Raw genomic sequence first — 15,925 nt, 5'->3', positions numbered from 1 at the left:
TGTAATCAAAGGCTAATGAATTCAGTCCCACAATCAGACACAAACAGAGGCAGAAATATTGAAGGTCCTCTGTTTCTTCTATCAAACATCCTTCAGTATTGCTGTTCTGTTGCTATTTTCTGCCTCTTTCACTCACTAACTCTGATTCTGCCCAACAGAATAATAGGTATTTCAGGATATTGTGTAGAAGTCAGTGGCATCTCCTACAACACAATACTGCCCAGCAGAATAATAAGGATTTCAGGGTATTGAGTAGAAGCCGGTGGCATCTCCTACAACACAATGTGTGTGATTATTCCTGCTGTTCTTGACACTGGTAGAGCTGAGCTGCCTCAGGGCACTGTGCCCACACAGACCTGTGGGTGGCACTGCCACTGCACTCAGATCAGCCTGTCCTGCCTGAAGCATTATAACGGCTGATTTATACTTCTGTAAAGACACACGTCAATGTATTTGTGTCAAAATGCAGAGGATGTGTGCAGCTCACAGTGGCTCACAGATTTTGCACTTCCTAATGTTCAGTCATACAATATGTGTTATCTGCACTGCTGTGTTTCAAGCAAATGCTGAGTGATTAAGCAGGGGAGGAAACGAAAACAATGGCAAAACAAAACAAAAACCATAGGCAGAAAATTTGTGTAGTTATGTTTTTTAATGTCATGCCCACCCTATTCCTATATAAAGTCTGACCTTACCCACCCACAAACACAACCGCTCTGACAACTCCTACAACTCCCACAGATACTCTAACCACTCCTACTCATTCATGCAGATACTCTAGCCACTTAGACCCAATCCTTTAGAAATCCTGCTCTGCCTACTCATTTGATTCTGTAAATACTCTTACTACTCTTACAAATACTCTAAACACTCTCACCCACTCCTACAAACTGCTTCCACCTGTTCCTGCAAGTACTTTGACCACTCTTCTCCACTCCTGCAAATACTCTAACCACTCTCTCTCGATCATGCAAATACTCTGACTCTCTAACCACTCCCAACGTCACCCACAGAAACACTGACGGCTTTAGCAGAAACTTGATGATTCCCACTCACTCCCACAGATTCCTTGATCAATACCACACATTTCTGCAAATGATCTGGCCAATTCCAAACACATCTGCAAACATTCTGACAACTCCAACCTACTCCTGATATAATCTAACCCCCCTCCACAGATAACCTGACCACTCCCACTTAATCCTTCAAGAGCTTTAACCGTACCCACCTATAATATTACAAATAATGATTACCACCCTAGGCACTCCCCCATACAGCTCCTACAGATATTCAGACCAAACCTACACACTGTTCCATTCTCACCCACTCTTGCAAATGCTCTGAACACACTTACCCACTCTTGCAAATACTCCTAGCACTCCTACCCAGTCCTGAAAATATTCCCATTTACACCCACTCCTGCCAACTTACACAGATACTCTTTAGTGGAAACTAAGACTTTTGGTGATATTTTACTGAGCATTATTGGAAACATGTTCTCTCCTTTTGTGTTACAAACTTTATTTCTGAACAACAGCTTTCCCTCCCACATGACAGTAAAAACATCCTGCACCTGCAACTTTTTTGTTGTGTCCCATGGTTTGCAAGACCTGATCTCCTATAACTGGTATAAGATCATTCTCTGTAGCTCTGTCTATTTCTCTAACTCTCTCACTTTCTATACCTACTCATGGCTCACTGACTCACCGCTATTATTTTTGTTCTCTCTTCAAGCCAAGGCGACATAGTACTGAAGAGAAAGCATTGGGCTCTGTGTGTGTGTGTGTGTGTGTGTGTGTGTGTGTGTGTGTGTGTGTGTGTGTGTGTGTGTGTGTGTGTGTGTGTGTGTGTGTGTGAGAGAGAGAGAGAGAGAGAGAGAGAGAGAGAGAGAGAGAGAGAGAGAGAGAGAGAGAGAGAGAGAGAGAGAGGGAGTTTACATGGGCTGAGCTCACACCATATAGGTCTATATACTGTAGTTGATGTGGTATTAGAGAAAGCTGTGGTGTTCTTGCATAGCCTAATGAAGTGCACTGGCTCAGCAGAGCGTTAATGTCAAACAGTAGTTTAATTTTAGCCGTGCTTGCCAAAGGCTGTGTGTGTTGAAATTAGCGCGATGTTCCATGACCTGTTTGCTTTGAACTGTGTCACTTATGCCATAACCTCTGTGTTACATAACACTGTTCCTGGAAGGAGATTTTCCAGTAGCAGTAAACCTTTCTTCCCATGTTTTTATCTCCCTCTGTCACCTCTGAACTACAGCATCTACCTTACAAGATGAAACTGTCACATGAGGTACTGAGACACACACATTCTATCTTTTTGACTCTTTCTGTCTAACAAGTGAAACGAGTTTAAATGTGTATTTATGTGTATTTATGTGTGTATATACTCAATATATGTGATGGTCAGGTGTAAGTTTTTCAGTTTTCCTGAAATATGTTTGTCTTTTATAATTGCCAATTATATGTACAGTAACTGTCTGTCTTTATAGCAGCCTTTATTCATAGCTGACAGATCCTGAGATGACAGGTTATTGCACAAAAATGCCTAACGACATTTACATTTGCAACCTAATCTATTTATGAAAAATCTAAATGACTTGCTCTATATTAAAGATTATATGTTTTCAATGGAAAGCTATTATATCACAAATAGGAGCATTATTGTCAATTGTCACTTTTGCCTCAGTCAGATCACTATCTGCTTTTACATCAGCGCTGAAATGATTGAGAATTAATTTATTTAGTCTTGATCTGTTGGCTATGTTTACCCATTTATGATTAGCATTCAGACTGTATAACTTATCCACTAACATCTCACCAGTATCAGTAATGGCACACATGCTTCACTTATAATGTGACATCTGGTTTATAAAAATTTTACAAATCAAATATACTAGTCGTATAAGCATTATGCAAAGACACATAACTCAAAATCGTTTTAAGCATGTGTGTTAGTAAAGTACCTTTAGTCAGACAGCTGTGTTTGTTAAACTAGCTACATATGTACTAAATGTGATTTTTTTTTTTTAAGAATGCGTTAGAGGCAAGTGTGATCCTGGCAGAAAACCCTGATTTTTATCAAAACTCAACTTTTTGACTGTTTGGCAGAAATCAGCAGTGAAGGCTGACATATATGAGAATTCTTTGTCTATAAAGGGCATCTCATATGTGTATATCTGTGTGTTTTCACTACAGCAGAGCTCCACAGGTGAAGGGCAACATCTGAATAAGACGGCATCAATAATAGAGAGCCAACACCACCACCTGCTGCACTGCCTGGAGAAAACCACGGTCAGACATACCACACATACATAACCCCCACCCCCACCCCCACTCACAAACACACACACACACACACACACACACACACACACACACACACACACACACTCTCTCTCTCTCTCTCTCTCTCTCTCTCACACACACACAAACCCCACCATTTAACAATTTATCTTGCATGGATAGAGATATTTATTTCTTCATCCAAAGGAGGTGAAATGAAAGGCATTGCATTGAACTGTTAAAGGCTATCAGGACAACAACTGACAAGCTTAAGCTGGTGCTAATGCTCAGAAGGAGTTTGTGAGAGAATAAACTGTTTGTTCCATCATAACAGATTAACACAAGATTTGTCACATGCTACTCACTCACAGATAGTGTATAGTGAGTTCTATAGAGATTTTTTGATAAAGACAGCTCCGTGAAGCCAGGGATGTGACAGGAATAGGGATGTACATGGACATTTTGTTTGATATCAGGCAGGCTGCCTCATTTTAGATCAGCTGTAGTAGTTTAACTTATTTATGGGACACAGTATTGCTCATTTGGGAGTGGCTTTGTAGAAGTCGAACCACCCCTGAATCACTAATCAAGTTGAATCACTGCTCAGATATAATCGCTCTTACCCAAGGGATGCAGTGTTTTCTCTACCACACATGCACCAACATACTGTAGTGACCAGCTAATTACTTAGTCCTAAATGAATTTAGCCAGTTGTGTCAAGGGTAGTTGGACCATGGCACGAAGTAACATCTTCTGCTCTATGCTAGAATGAGGCCACGTTAAAGGAACATTTTGTAATTATTGAGACCTCTGCTACCTGTAAGCTAAATTATAATTACAATGAAAATATCAGTCAACCCTAAGCCTTCTATGTCTGATGAGATGCCTTTTAGAAAGAAAATGTAATAAAAAATAAAATAAATGGTGATTCCGAGCAGCTCTTTGGGCTATTTTTGGGCCAAAACAATACCAACAGATGCCTGAAACAACAAAATTAGCCATTGTGTAGCAAAATGGTAGCAGTTTTTCCAAGATATCTTTAAAACTAGGTGAATACTTTAGGTCAAGAGACACCTCTTCTCTGATTCACCACCATGTCGCTCTGTTTGTAGAACCATGAGTTCGTGGATGAGCAGCTGTTCGAGCAGAGTTATGTGGAAAGCGGCCTGCAGCGTTTTCCATCACAGAGCTCTTCCCTCGCCAGCCAGGAGGGTATGATAGGGTCCTGCTGTTCCCGACGAGCCAAGAAAAGCACTCAGTCTGCTAATGCAGCACACTCACACCCTCACACACACACACATTTACATCCACATGCTCACAACCTGCAGGAGCTCAGCACCATACACATCCAGTGTGGACAACAGAATTCTCTCACCACTAGGTAACACAGACACATATATTCATTCTTTTAAATGCTTATCATATACTATATCATTGTTACTGGCTTGTTTTATTACTCTATACAGTAAATAATGTAAGTTTAATGTAAGGCATTAAACATTACATAAAAAACACTGTGTCAGTAATATACAGTATATGTAAGATAATTTGTTATGTATCATATTTTTACTAGAAAATATATTTTGTGATTATGCCAAGACTGTATATTGGTTTGTATGAATACAGTCTTGCAGTGATGCATGTCTCTATTGCAAGTAAAGATACTTAGAAGAATAAATTATGCTCTCTCTCACTCTCACTCACTCTCTCTCTCTCTCTCAATCACACCCTACAGCCGTTCCAGTCTCAACATGATGCCAGATGAATCAGGAGGTCTGAACTGTAAGAGCAGCAGTCAGGTTACCACAGCAATCATCAGCATCCCAAGCCCTCCCGCCAACACCTCCCCCAACAACCCAGAGGTTCCATCCAACCCTACTACCAACTCCATCACCGGTGTGGTGAAGGTCTCCGCGCTGTGACAGACTTGTGCCAGAATCAAGCGAACGTCAGAACAGGGAGAGGGGAGGAGCACTCAGGATGTGAAAACTGTAGAGTAGCCTGCCCCCTTGTGGGAGAAATACAGCACTGACTCAGATTCCTGAACAACAAAATCCAAGGGGGTGATAAAAACAATTGTGCGAGTGCGTGTGCATGTGTGTGTGAAGGAGAGAAAGATTTACACAGAGAGAGAGATAACAATAGCAGAAGAGCCATAACAACTTGATCAATCCATCACAAGATTGATTAGATGAGGATGTCAAGAGTAACTCCGTATCAAGCACTTTTTCTTTCTTTTTTGTCCTGATTGTCTTGTATTGTGTCTTAGGGATGTGATGTTTTGTCAGTTTTACAGGCAACAATCTCAGCAACTGCTTAAGAGCAACTAAAAAGCAACAGCTATCAACTCAACCATTAAGAATATGTAAAGCATAGTTAGTTTTCACCATTTTAAAAGGCTGAATATGATGACATTAAAAGGATTAATCACCAAATGGAATTTCATTTTAGCTGACCAGTGGATTTGATGGTGTTAACTTTGCTAATGACATACTTGAGAGTTTTTAATAGTGCTGACCAGGGGTGGACAAATCAAATTCATAGCTACACTGTACTTACCAAGATATCCAAGAAACTAGTCTAAAAATTGTCAACTAATGCAATATAATTCAAAAGTAAAATAGGTGAGTATTTCAGTCCCTACAAGGGGAGACTTTGTGGATAACGTTTCACTGCTTTGTGTTTGTGCCCATAACAAAAAGGCAAAAAATTTCATCAGGCAGTTTTTGAGACTGGCTACTGCCTTCACTTTCAGCAGGAATATCACTTGATCAGGATCAGGATCAACTTCAGTCCACGTGGCTAGTGCACAGGATTCAGAACAGATTAATGCAGCCCACAGCACTGAAGATGTATGATAACACCATACTGAGTTTGTTACATTATCTGCTGCATTAAAGTTACCCCCTTTGAGGAAAGCACTCTGCTCTCTTCCACATGCACACTTAGAGCTCAGAGACGCATGTGATTGGCTAGTGTGAATGTGGCACTGGAGAGTGAATGCATGTATCAAATGAAGTTTTCTTTTTTTTTGAGAGGAGAAAAAACACTTGCTGAACATGTTTGTTCACACAATGGAAAATGTGACAAATGTGTGATTTGTCCACTCCTGTCTTTAAATTTTATTACATCTTTTCTCAGATTCTACATGTTACTAAAGAAAGTATGTATGTTTTTCTTTTGGATTGGTCACCATCTATTTTTTAAGGGATCTGTGATTATTTTATACAGAATGCTGTATTTGAGAAGGAAAAACAGTCACATGATGATATTCAGGTCTAATAATAATTAGATAAAGAAGCTTCCTATTAGACAGTAAATGGCAAGTTAAAATTAAGAAATTAATATTTCCCAATATTCGCTGGCTTTGTTGCCTTAAAAAATGCTTAACCGAATGCTAAACATTTAGTTACTAGACCACCTTATAGTAGATTATCATTTAGAAAGGATGGTTCAAGACAGAAGAAAGAACGAAACATTTAAATATAAGCATAATGTAATATTTCAAGTCTTTTTCATTTGTGTTGTTGTTGTTGCTATTATCTATATATTAATCTATAATTACAAGAATATCATGCAGTCTTTGAGAAAAATAACTGTTCCATAACTGAACTCTGAAAAGACAGAAAAAAAAACTGTAGGCTTAGTTTGACAAAGAACATGGGGAGACTTTTACATGTTTGTGCGAGTGAGAGAGTGTATTCACTCCTGTAAGGTTACAAGAATTAGAGTGTATTTGATATGTTAGGATCTTTCCATAAGTGTGTGTGCGTGTTCGTAAGCTCTCAGCGTGCCTGGAGCCTTTCACACAGTATGTGCCTCTCTTGGGGAAAGGATTTTTTATCCTCTTCTAATCCACTTGCCCTCTCTCCTTCTTTGGGTCCAAGATGTTGAGTGGACAAACAGTGTCAATCTCCAACTCGTCAGTAATAACCTTGTAAAGCGGAACCAAAAAAAATATCTCTATATATGAAATAGGTATTCAAAATATCTGTGATTATAAGCACAAGGCATTTGGTGAGAATTTGTGAGTAGGATATGTACTAAGCCTTGGTTCATTTGTGAATATTGTTAATAGGATATTTTGTAATATTTCGCCATTGTTTGGCAAACCGAGTGCAGCTGCCACCCTTTTCCTCTTTCACTGTGGTCCAGTGCTGCCCTGTCTGCTTGTGTCTTTGAAAAAACCATGCTTTCGATAGTTGGTTTGGTCCTAAGTGTTGTTTTCTTTCTTGCTCAGTGGGCATTTTATTGAAAAAAGTAAACCTTGTTGTGTGTATGTGTGTATTCTACCTGCATAGAAACCTTTGGTGTTGGCCACTTTTCTGTGTTGCTTTATTTTGTCTTTTTCTTCTCTGAAAAACAATGAACTCAGCACTGGGTCAATGTTACCATGGTGTCAGAGAAGCCACAAAGCATTTTGAATGACATTTCTATGGACCAATCAGACGTCTTCTCCATTACTTAGTCTCTGTTTCGTCATGATGGCCATTTGTAGCGAGAATGGCTTTGCCAGTAATATTGTAGATATGTGTGTTTGTGCTTTAGGACAGAAATAACTAACTTGTTTCATATTTTATGTTTTGTACTCCTGAATTCAAAATTGCATTTAAAGAATTTAAAGGCTATGAGGTTTTTTTTTTCTTGCTCCGGATCTATTTTTTCCACTTTGAATCTGTTTAGTTATCTGATGTGTATATGAGGTTTTGGCCTTCGATGTTGTTGGAAAATCTCATTACTCTAGTTTAAATCCTATTTCTTAGGCTGCATTTACATTGTGGGCCTTAAGGCACTATTTTGATATTTTCACACAGATATTTATCCTGTAAGAAATCACCCTTCTCTGGTTCCCATCATTATGTTTGCATAATTCCCACACCAAAATGAGCTAGGCAGAAAAGCAGCAACCTTTTACCAGTAGCATCGCTGTGGTTGTAAAAAGACAATGATTCTGTTTCCACCATGACTGCGTTCTTTAGTCTGTAATTAATGTCTTCTTTTGGCTTTAATTAGGGTTAAAGCACCAAATGTGTGTTTCTATTGCCGCCCCCCCCCCCCCCCCCCCCAAAAAAATGAGTTATGCAAACCAATCTGTAAGTCACAGAAACATATCATTTGGCCAATGGGTATTACTCCATTCCACTACTCAGGCAAGAGGTGGGCCCAACTGTCCTAAAGATGGTGCTATAGGGCAACAGTGAACAATTACAGACATTTACATCTCAAGAACCCTGAAAATTGGAGGTGACCATTTTATGTCCCATTTTGTAGCTAAGCTATTAATTCCCAACCACTTACAATTTAATATATGATGCTAAACCTAATCCAAGTGGTTTGGGCATATCTTCAGAAAACTGGTGTCAAAAGGAGTGTAATTATCAAAAACATGTTGTGGTTCGTCAACATCAATTCTATCCAGTATTCTCAGAGCCTAATTTGCTCAAATATTGTAAGTACAAGGCATGTTTATACGGTACTGTGGAGGTCTGCAAAGTCTGCGATGGTGTCATCATTCAGGGATGGAGTTCTGTTTAACTAACTGTTTCCCAAACAATTACAAAAATGTAAAGCCTAATATAACTGAGATTTGGTGTACTGCATCGTTATGATAATCTATAAGTGTATTATTTAAAAAACATGGCCACTGTCAGCCAATCAGCTTTCAGCAGGCATTTCACATAACCATTGAGTTAAAACTTGATAAGGATGTTAATCTATGTCTTTATAGCGCAATGTACCTATGGAACTGGCCACTGGAGGTGGGATTTGCATCCGGCTATAGTTTTACATTGTCATTGGATCCATAAATGACTGTAAAAAAAAAATTTATATAATCTTGGACAACCATAAATAATTTACTTGTATTGTTTTAAAAGCTGCATGATGAATTTTAGCCTAGATTATCATCTCATAAAAAATTACAATAACTTAATAAGTTAGCAGGGAAAGTGTGTCTGGATGAAAGCATTAAGATGTGAGTCAAATGACCAAAAAGCAGATATAATTCAGATTTAAAATCTGTTTACACTTACTGCAACAATATTTAATCTGTGCCAGAGGAAAAAGATGAAAAATCTGATCTGCCAATGTAAATGCAGCCCTACTGATGGTTTCTTTTTTGTTTTTGGGGGATTCTTTTTTTTTTTTTACAAATTGATCTTACTAACACTATTAATGCCCCTGAGCTTTGTCAAATGATAACTTCTTGTATAACGTAAACTGTGTAAAAGACATTGTTGGTTTGAAAGGAAATATATTAGAGATAAAATATTTTCTCATTGTAATGATAATATAGTAGAAACACCAGCATATAGTGTAAATGTTTTTACTTCAGGAAATTAGGAATATTATAATTATTGATCAAGACCATCGGTTCCCTGTGTCTGAATATTGAGACTTACACTGCCATGTTTTGCCACATTGCACCAATGTGGCTTTTTCTTTAACACTCTTTTAGATATTGAATAGACACAGAATGAAAGCTCTTAACTGAGCGAGAGCATCAAGATCAGAATACAAGATTTTTTCCCTGATGTTCTACCTACATTTTAAGCCATGGTATCTGAGATAGCCATATACAGAGACAGGAATTTATTTTATTCCATTCTGTCATTGATCATTACATGCATTGATCACGTTGTTTACCACAAATATGTGTAGAAATTAATTTCAATAGCAAAGTAAGTGTGCAATCATTCATATACTTACATGTCACATTTATTCAATTATACAGAAACTATATCACATAAATTAGAAAATTAAATAAAATAAATAAATCAACCCTTCATCTCATGTTAGGAATTGTGGTACATTGTATCAGACATAGTCATTATTATTACTAAAAGAGAAAAGCACATTAATATTTCTTTATTTAGAGACAATGTTTAATTTGTCTGTAATCTGTTATTACCAAATCAATTATTTTACAGTCTTTAATAATGGAATTTACACTGAGACAATATGTTTGTCCCAAAAAAAGCTAGTGTACAAAATAAAGACAGTTTTTCAGAAGATCTTTTTAGGCAGCTACTTAATATGCCCAATATATTGAAGCACTAATTCACCATCTTACATTTTGAGGTAGGGAACCTAGAGCTAAAAAATAAAAAAATAATAAAGGTTTATAAACTAAATCATTGCCTGTCTAAGACATGGTGAAAGTAACGAAAGGTTCAGGTTCTGTCCTGTCATAGTCTTAATTAAAGAACTGTACTCATATGCCCTGCAGTTACTAGTTTCCCTAGTCAATGTGTCAGCCTTTATTTTGCTGTTTGTTTGTTTTTTTTTCTTTTGTGCTTTGATTTAGTTTGTATGAAATTTTCACCTTGTTCTATTGGCCTTCTCTGTCAGATGCTGAATATAATTTATGATCTTGTCTTGTCACTACTGTGAAACGCCTGATAAAAGATCTATATATGTCACTAACCCATTTGCTGTGTGTGCAATTTTTCATTCAGATATTTTAATATCAACCGTTATAAAACAATCAAGAAGGAACTTTGAATTCATCAAAAATAAGCTCCTTATGTTAAGAATACACTAAAGATACAACAAGTTAGTCCTATATGATTTGTTGGTATTGAAGATCAGAGACCACACATTTACAAATGGGAAATCAGCTAATAATTATTGGACGTCAGACAAAAATAAGGTGAAAAGGTACAGTACATTTAATCCATTTTCATCCGAACAATACAGTACTTATTTATGCAAGCTGGTATTAATATCAACCTATACAACCTATTACAAATAAATATTTACAGATCTCATACTGTTTTACTGTTTTTCATACTGTTTTAATTACTAAGAATCTATTATTTACTTAGATTACTTGCATTTCTTTTAAGTCAACTGTTCATTCCTGTTATTTCTCATTAAACGGTAAGTGAAGTGAAAATTGGCCCAAATGACCCAAAACAACAATGTACTGTACATTTTCAGATCATTATTGTTTGCCATTATAAATCAAACAATAAATACTAGATGGGCATTTGACTGAACATAAAAGATCACTAACTTTAGCACAGTTTGGGTTTGTAGGGATTTTGTTTTTGTTTTTTGTTTTTGTACAACTGTGGTCTCAGAGCATAAGAACAGAGTATACTTTGCATTTTAAAACCTCTAGCCCAAAAAATCCCTGCTCAGAAACAAAGTTGTTCATTTAGAAAAAATGTTTTAAATATCAAATTATATTCAACATGGACTTTAAACCTACAGTAATAAAAAACAAATAGTGTTTAGTGCTGTTTGTACATTTATAATCATATTTTTATATTATATTTAATAATATTATTTATATTAATTCATCAGTCATGTTCATCCAACAGGATTTACAAGTGAAACATAATCCAAGGGCTCAGCAGTGACCCAACCAGCAGGTGTGGGATTTGACCTCATAGCCTTCTGGTCACAAATAACGAACATTCAAGTTATGATAAGTTTTAAGACTGACTTGAAGCTCAGATTTAAATAATCTAATGATTCTGTACATTTCTAAACAGGAATTCTAAATTAAACAGTTGCCACCAAGCATTCAGTAAATGTCATTTGTTTGTTAACAAGCACAATTTCAGAGAAGCACCTGTGATGAGCTGGTAAGATTTCTGTCATACAGAGACATTATCAATGACATTGGTTAAACAATGGTTTTAATGACATGATCTTGAGCACATACATGGATGCTCTTTTAGAGAGAAACTATCATCTCTGATTTTTTTTTTTTTTGTTTGCATATGCCATTAATGAAAACATTAAATTTATAATTAATTTTTTTTTAATCTGCTAGATTAAAAAAAGCCTAATCATAAATTTCTATTTCAAGACCAGACAATTAAAACTCTCATAGATGATATTTGATGCAGATCAAACAGGGACCTATCTTCATCACAGAGCTGGCTCCTGATTGGGTAGTCAGCTATCAGCACCTCAGATTGGAGCAGAAGAGTCTGCGGAACTCTGTGTAGAAGTGGCGATGGAGCAGCGTGTATATGAGCGGGTCTACAGCAGCAGGTACACATGTCAACACCGTCGCCGACGTCTCCAGCTCCCACATTAACCAGCTCTACAGAAACACATAATAAAACTTTCTAAATATTTGAAATGTATCAATGGTGTGTCCCGTTTAATATATATTTTTAATTCATTAATAATTAATATTCATTACATTCACTCAACAATCAGTTAAGTGTATACAAAATAAATAAATCTGTATAGAATTCTCATGATAGATAGGCTGACCAAAAACTTTCATTTGTTTCATATTTCAAAATGTTAATTACCTTAATTACCAAGATATAATATGACTGTGTTTTATATGATATGTATGAATTACATTAATTCTGCTTTACTGGTGGGGTTTTATTTTTTAACTGTTTACTTGTTTGAGGTTATGGTTTTCTGTATGAAAGGACCAAACCAATCTTCCGCCAGATTGCATGATAACATTAAAATCATTCTTGCTGTGCAATGTTCTGTGCACAGTTGGTATTTACACTGAAGTAAATTTCAAAAATTACATTTTGATGAGATTGTGATATAATGTGCAGCTGTGGGATTTAATGAGTCGAGAGGTCCTGTGTAGCATATAAAATATGTTTTTTCTCCATTGGGAAAGGGTAAAATCAAGAGCAACCACAAATATTTAGTTTGCGTCAAATTGATGCAATTTAATTCTCTATAGATGTAAATGACTTTCAATTGACAATTTTTAAAATTATTATAATTATTATTATTGAGTTTTAACCAAAGGTCAAGCTTTTTTTTCATGTAAATAAATAATTTTTAGTTGAACAATTTACAGTAACTTTGGCTGACACTGTTTAGTCTCTAAATTTTTGTCATCATTTTGTCATTTTTGTAACTAAATATACATGAAATTCACATTGCACACAATGCAGAATTTTTGTTTGTTTGCTTGTTTGTTTTACCTGAATCGCTTGACTGAAGTGGCCAATCAGAGTCAAACACATGTTTAATATTAATATGTTTAATAAAAGTTTTTTTTAAGCAGTATGGTGGCGTATCAGTGGTTATACTGAATACCGGCACAGCTGTGAGTCTCTGCAGCACGGGATGCAAAGCAACACTGTGTTTATACAACATTTCTATACACAAGTATCGAAAATCGAATAAGAGACAATTCTATAATAATATTGCTGTATCGTTTGTCATGTCCGTGGTTATGTCGCTGTTTATACTGCAGTCACAGTTTCGAAACTGGAAGGAAGATTTACCATCAAGACTGTTGCATATATAATGCGTCACTAAGACATTTGCATGTACTGTATAATGCGTCACTAAGACAGTTGCATGTATAATGCGTCATTAAGACAGTTGCATGTATAATGCTTCACTAAGACAGTTGCATGTTTAATACTTCACTAAGACAGTTGCATGTATAATGAACAGAGCGAGTCATAGTTGATGATTTGGCTATAGGTTCTGTTCATGGCTGTATCTAACAGTTTGCATTGCAGTTTTTTTAATTCATCAGAATGTATTTGAGTAGTGAGTTTACTCACACAGCATTCGTTGCAATTCACCAGCAGTCTGAGTGTCAGTAGGAGAAGCAGCGGCATCCAAAACAGGACCACATTTGCGATGATGTAGCCGAGCCTCTTGGCCAACTTCCCCTCTACTCTGGCCTTGCCCAGCGCTTTGGCTTTAAATGTGAGAACACAAACAGCGCCGACGATCTCAGAGGCCGGGCACGGATAAGTCCCATCAACTCTGACCGGCTCTAGTGCACTTGACTGGGGCATCCGGCGGCTTGAGACGCCGGTCACCACACACAGACTTGGATGAACTCCCGAGTCAAATATCTTATTAGAATGTTGTTTCACAACAATGAAGATGCGCAAGTAGTTAACGGCTATCAAAACGACACTTAAAGTCCAGATGAGAATCAAAACATAGGCGTCAAAAGAAGGCGCATGCAAAGCGCGCAATTTTGGTGAGTTTAAGTGGTGGCATGATGGGAAAGACAAAAGCAGAGAGGATACAGCGATTGTAACTGCAAAGATCCAAATAATCAGGATCCAGATCCGAATCCGTCCTTTCCTTTTCTCGGTGCTAAACGGAAAGGCTATGGTCTGGAATCTCTCCACGCTGATAGCCGCCAGAGTGAGTAACTGAGCGCAGCTGCACAGTAAATATGTGAGCTGCTGAACGCGGCACAGCACCGCGCCGCTCTGCACTCGCCTCTCTCTCAAAACTAATAGGGCCAAAAACACCGGAGAGTCCGCAAAACTTCTTATCAAGTCTCCAGCAGCCAGGTTCACTATCAGCGCGTTGCTGCCAGTGCGCAGACTTTTAGCTCGGAAAGCGACCCAACACACAAGCAGATTAGCAGAAGTCCCGATAATAAATGTAAAACAGAGAAGAAAGTAATTAAAAATGACAAATCGTGCATTAGACTGCTCAAGTCTACACGGAGAAGTTGTATTCAATGTCCACGGATCTCCCATTGCACAGTCGTGTGACTGCTTTACAGCACATAACTCATTAGGAGACAGCTGTTTAATTGAACACGACTGAGTACTTCTCCAGAATTTACTCCATTAGCTAATTTGCTTGAGGAAAGACCAACCCACAGCCACCATCACTGATGGCAGATCGGTGTGGTCATCTGTAACACAGGATTCTGAATTCACTATTTTATATTTAGTAATCGCTGTATCCTAGTCAGGGACATGATGGGTCCATACCTTCAAGGCAGGAATACAGCAGGGGAAAAGGGACACTAGTGGATCACACCAAGGCACAATTCATCATAGCAGACATTTTTTGGGAGATAGGAAAACCAGAAGAAATGCACTTGGTAATGCAATGTGCTTGTCAAAATGATAGACTTAATAATTGTAATTTAAAGTCAGTAATGGAAAAGATTCCAGAATATATACTTTTGTCTAGTGTATTGGGTAAATCTAAAATATGAAGAAACTGGGGCACTGTAGAAGTTAATATCTATCTATCTATATACAAGCAGACTGAATGAAAATGGGAGTCATCAAATAGATACAGTACCCATCAGGGTGTTACACAGAAAGGTCAACACGGTCAGTATGTGGAGGTCCTGTGATTTGGAGTGTGTACTCTGAGTACAGGTCATCAACACACGACCACTTAATCACTGATGCTGAAGGAAATCTGATTGCCATCTAGGACTTTTCAGAAAATAATGAGAAATAAAAGAAATATCTATTAATATCTACAAAGGCATATTAATCTCTGTGGACAAAATGACTGTTTTGTATATATGATAAAGAAACTTGAATGATTATCAGTTGTCAAGATTGCCAGCTTGCTCATGAGAGTGAACTGCTGCCCATGTGCACACTTGCTTTATGCCAATTTTATTTTTAGCCTAATAGGTTCCAGAGCCATGCAGAGACCCTTAGAATGTTAAGTGGTCAACGTTAAAAATGGCCAAATTAATTATTTTAAAAGTGTATTGCAGCCAGTATACAAGCAGAATGTAACAAATTACACATAATTTGATCAATTCAAATCATATTTAACATTACTCTTCATCAACTGGACATGTATGTACTTGGAAAGTATACTGTTAAAATAAGCAATACTAAACTAAAAAGCTAATAATGTACAGTGCTATTCAGGTCCTGTACTTACAACAGACTTGA

At 37.2% G+C, this 15,925-nt stretch overlaps 2 protein-coding genes across 3 annotated transcripts in view; one reads left to right on the top strand and one right to left on the bottom strand.

Annotated features, from left to right (window-relative positions):
* kcnd3 (potassium voltage-gated channel, Shal-related subfamily, member 3) overlaps window positions 1–10,005 on the top strand; it is a 136,518-nt gene extending 126,513 nt beyond the window's left edge. The window contains exons 5-8 of one of the 2 annotated variants that reach the window (XM_027166576.2): window positions 2,260–2,292; window positions 3,198–3,293; window positions 4,397–4,665; window positions 5,020–10,005. In XM_027166576.2, the coding sequence (XP_027022377.1) occupies window positions 2,260–2,292; window positions 3,198–3,293; window positions 4,397–4,665; window positions 5,020–5,206 (585 nt within the window). In that variant the 3' untranslated portion in view covers window positions 5,207–10,005. The remainder of the gene's footprint in view (window positions 1–2,259; window positions 2,293–3,197; window positions 3,294–4,396; window positions 4,666–5,019) is intronic. The other variant, XM_027166579.2, reaches the window with a different exon arrangement.
* A 997-nt stretch (window positions 10,006–11,002) lies between these two features.
* On the bottom strand, window positions 11,003–15,843 carry LOC113655811 (alpha-1B adrenergic receptor-like). The gene is made up of 2 exons (XM_027166587.2): window positions 13,805–15,843; window positions 11,003–12,345 (listed from the first exon to the last, which is right to left on the bottom strand). Exons 1-2 carry the CDS (start codon window positions 14,747–14,749, stop codon window positions 12,202–12,204), a joined length of 1,089 nt encoding a protein of 362 aa, XP_027022388.2. The 5' UTR covers window positions 14,750–15,843; the 3' UTR covers window positions 11,003–12,201.
* Window positions 15,844–15,925: the final 82 nt, after the last annotated feature.

The sequence above is a fragment of the Tachysurus fulvidraco genome, chromosome 14 (genome assembly GCF_022655615.1).
Source record: "Tachysurus fulvidraco isolate hzauxx_2018 chromosome 14, HZAU_PFXX_2.0, whole genome shotgun sequence".
NCBI lineage: Eukaryota > Metazoa > Chordata > Actinopteri > Siluriformes > Bagridae > Tachysurus > Tachysurus fulvidraco.
Note: the sequence above shows the minus strand (reverse complement) of the source record. Positions and strands in the feature narration are given on the sequence as shown.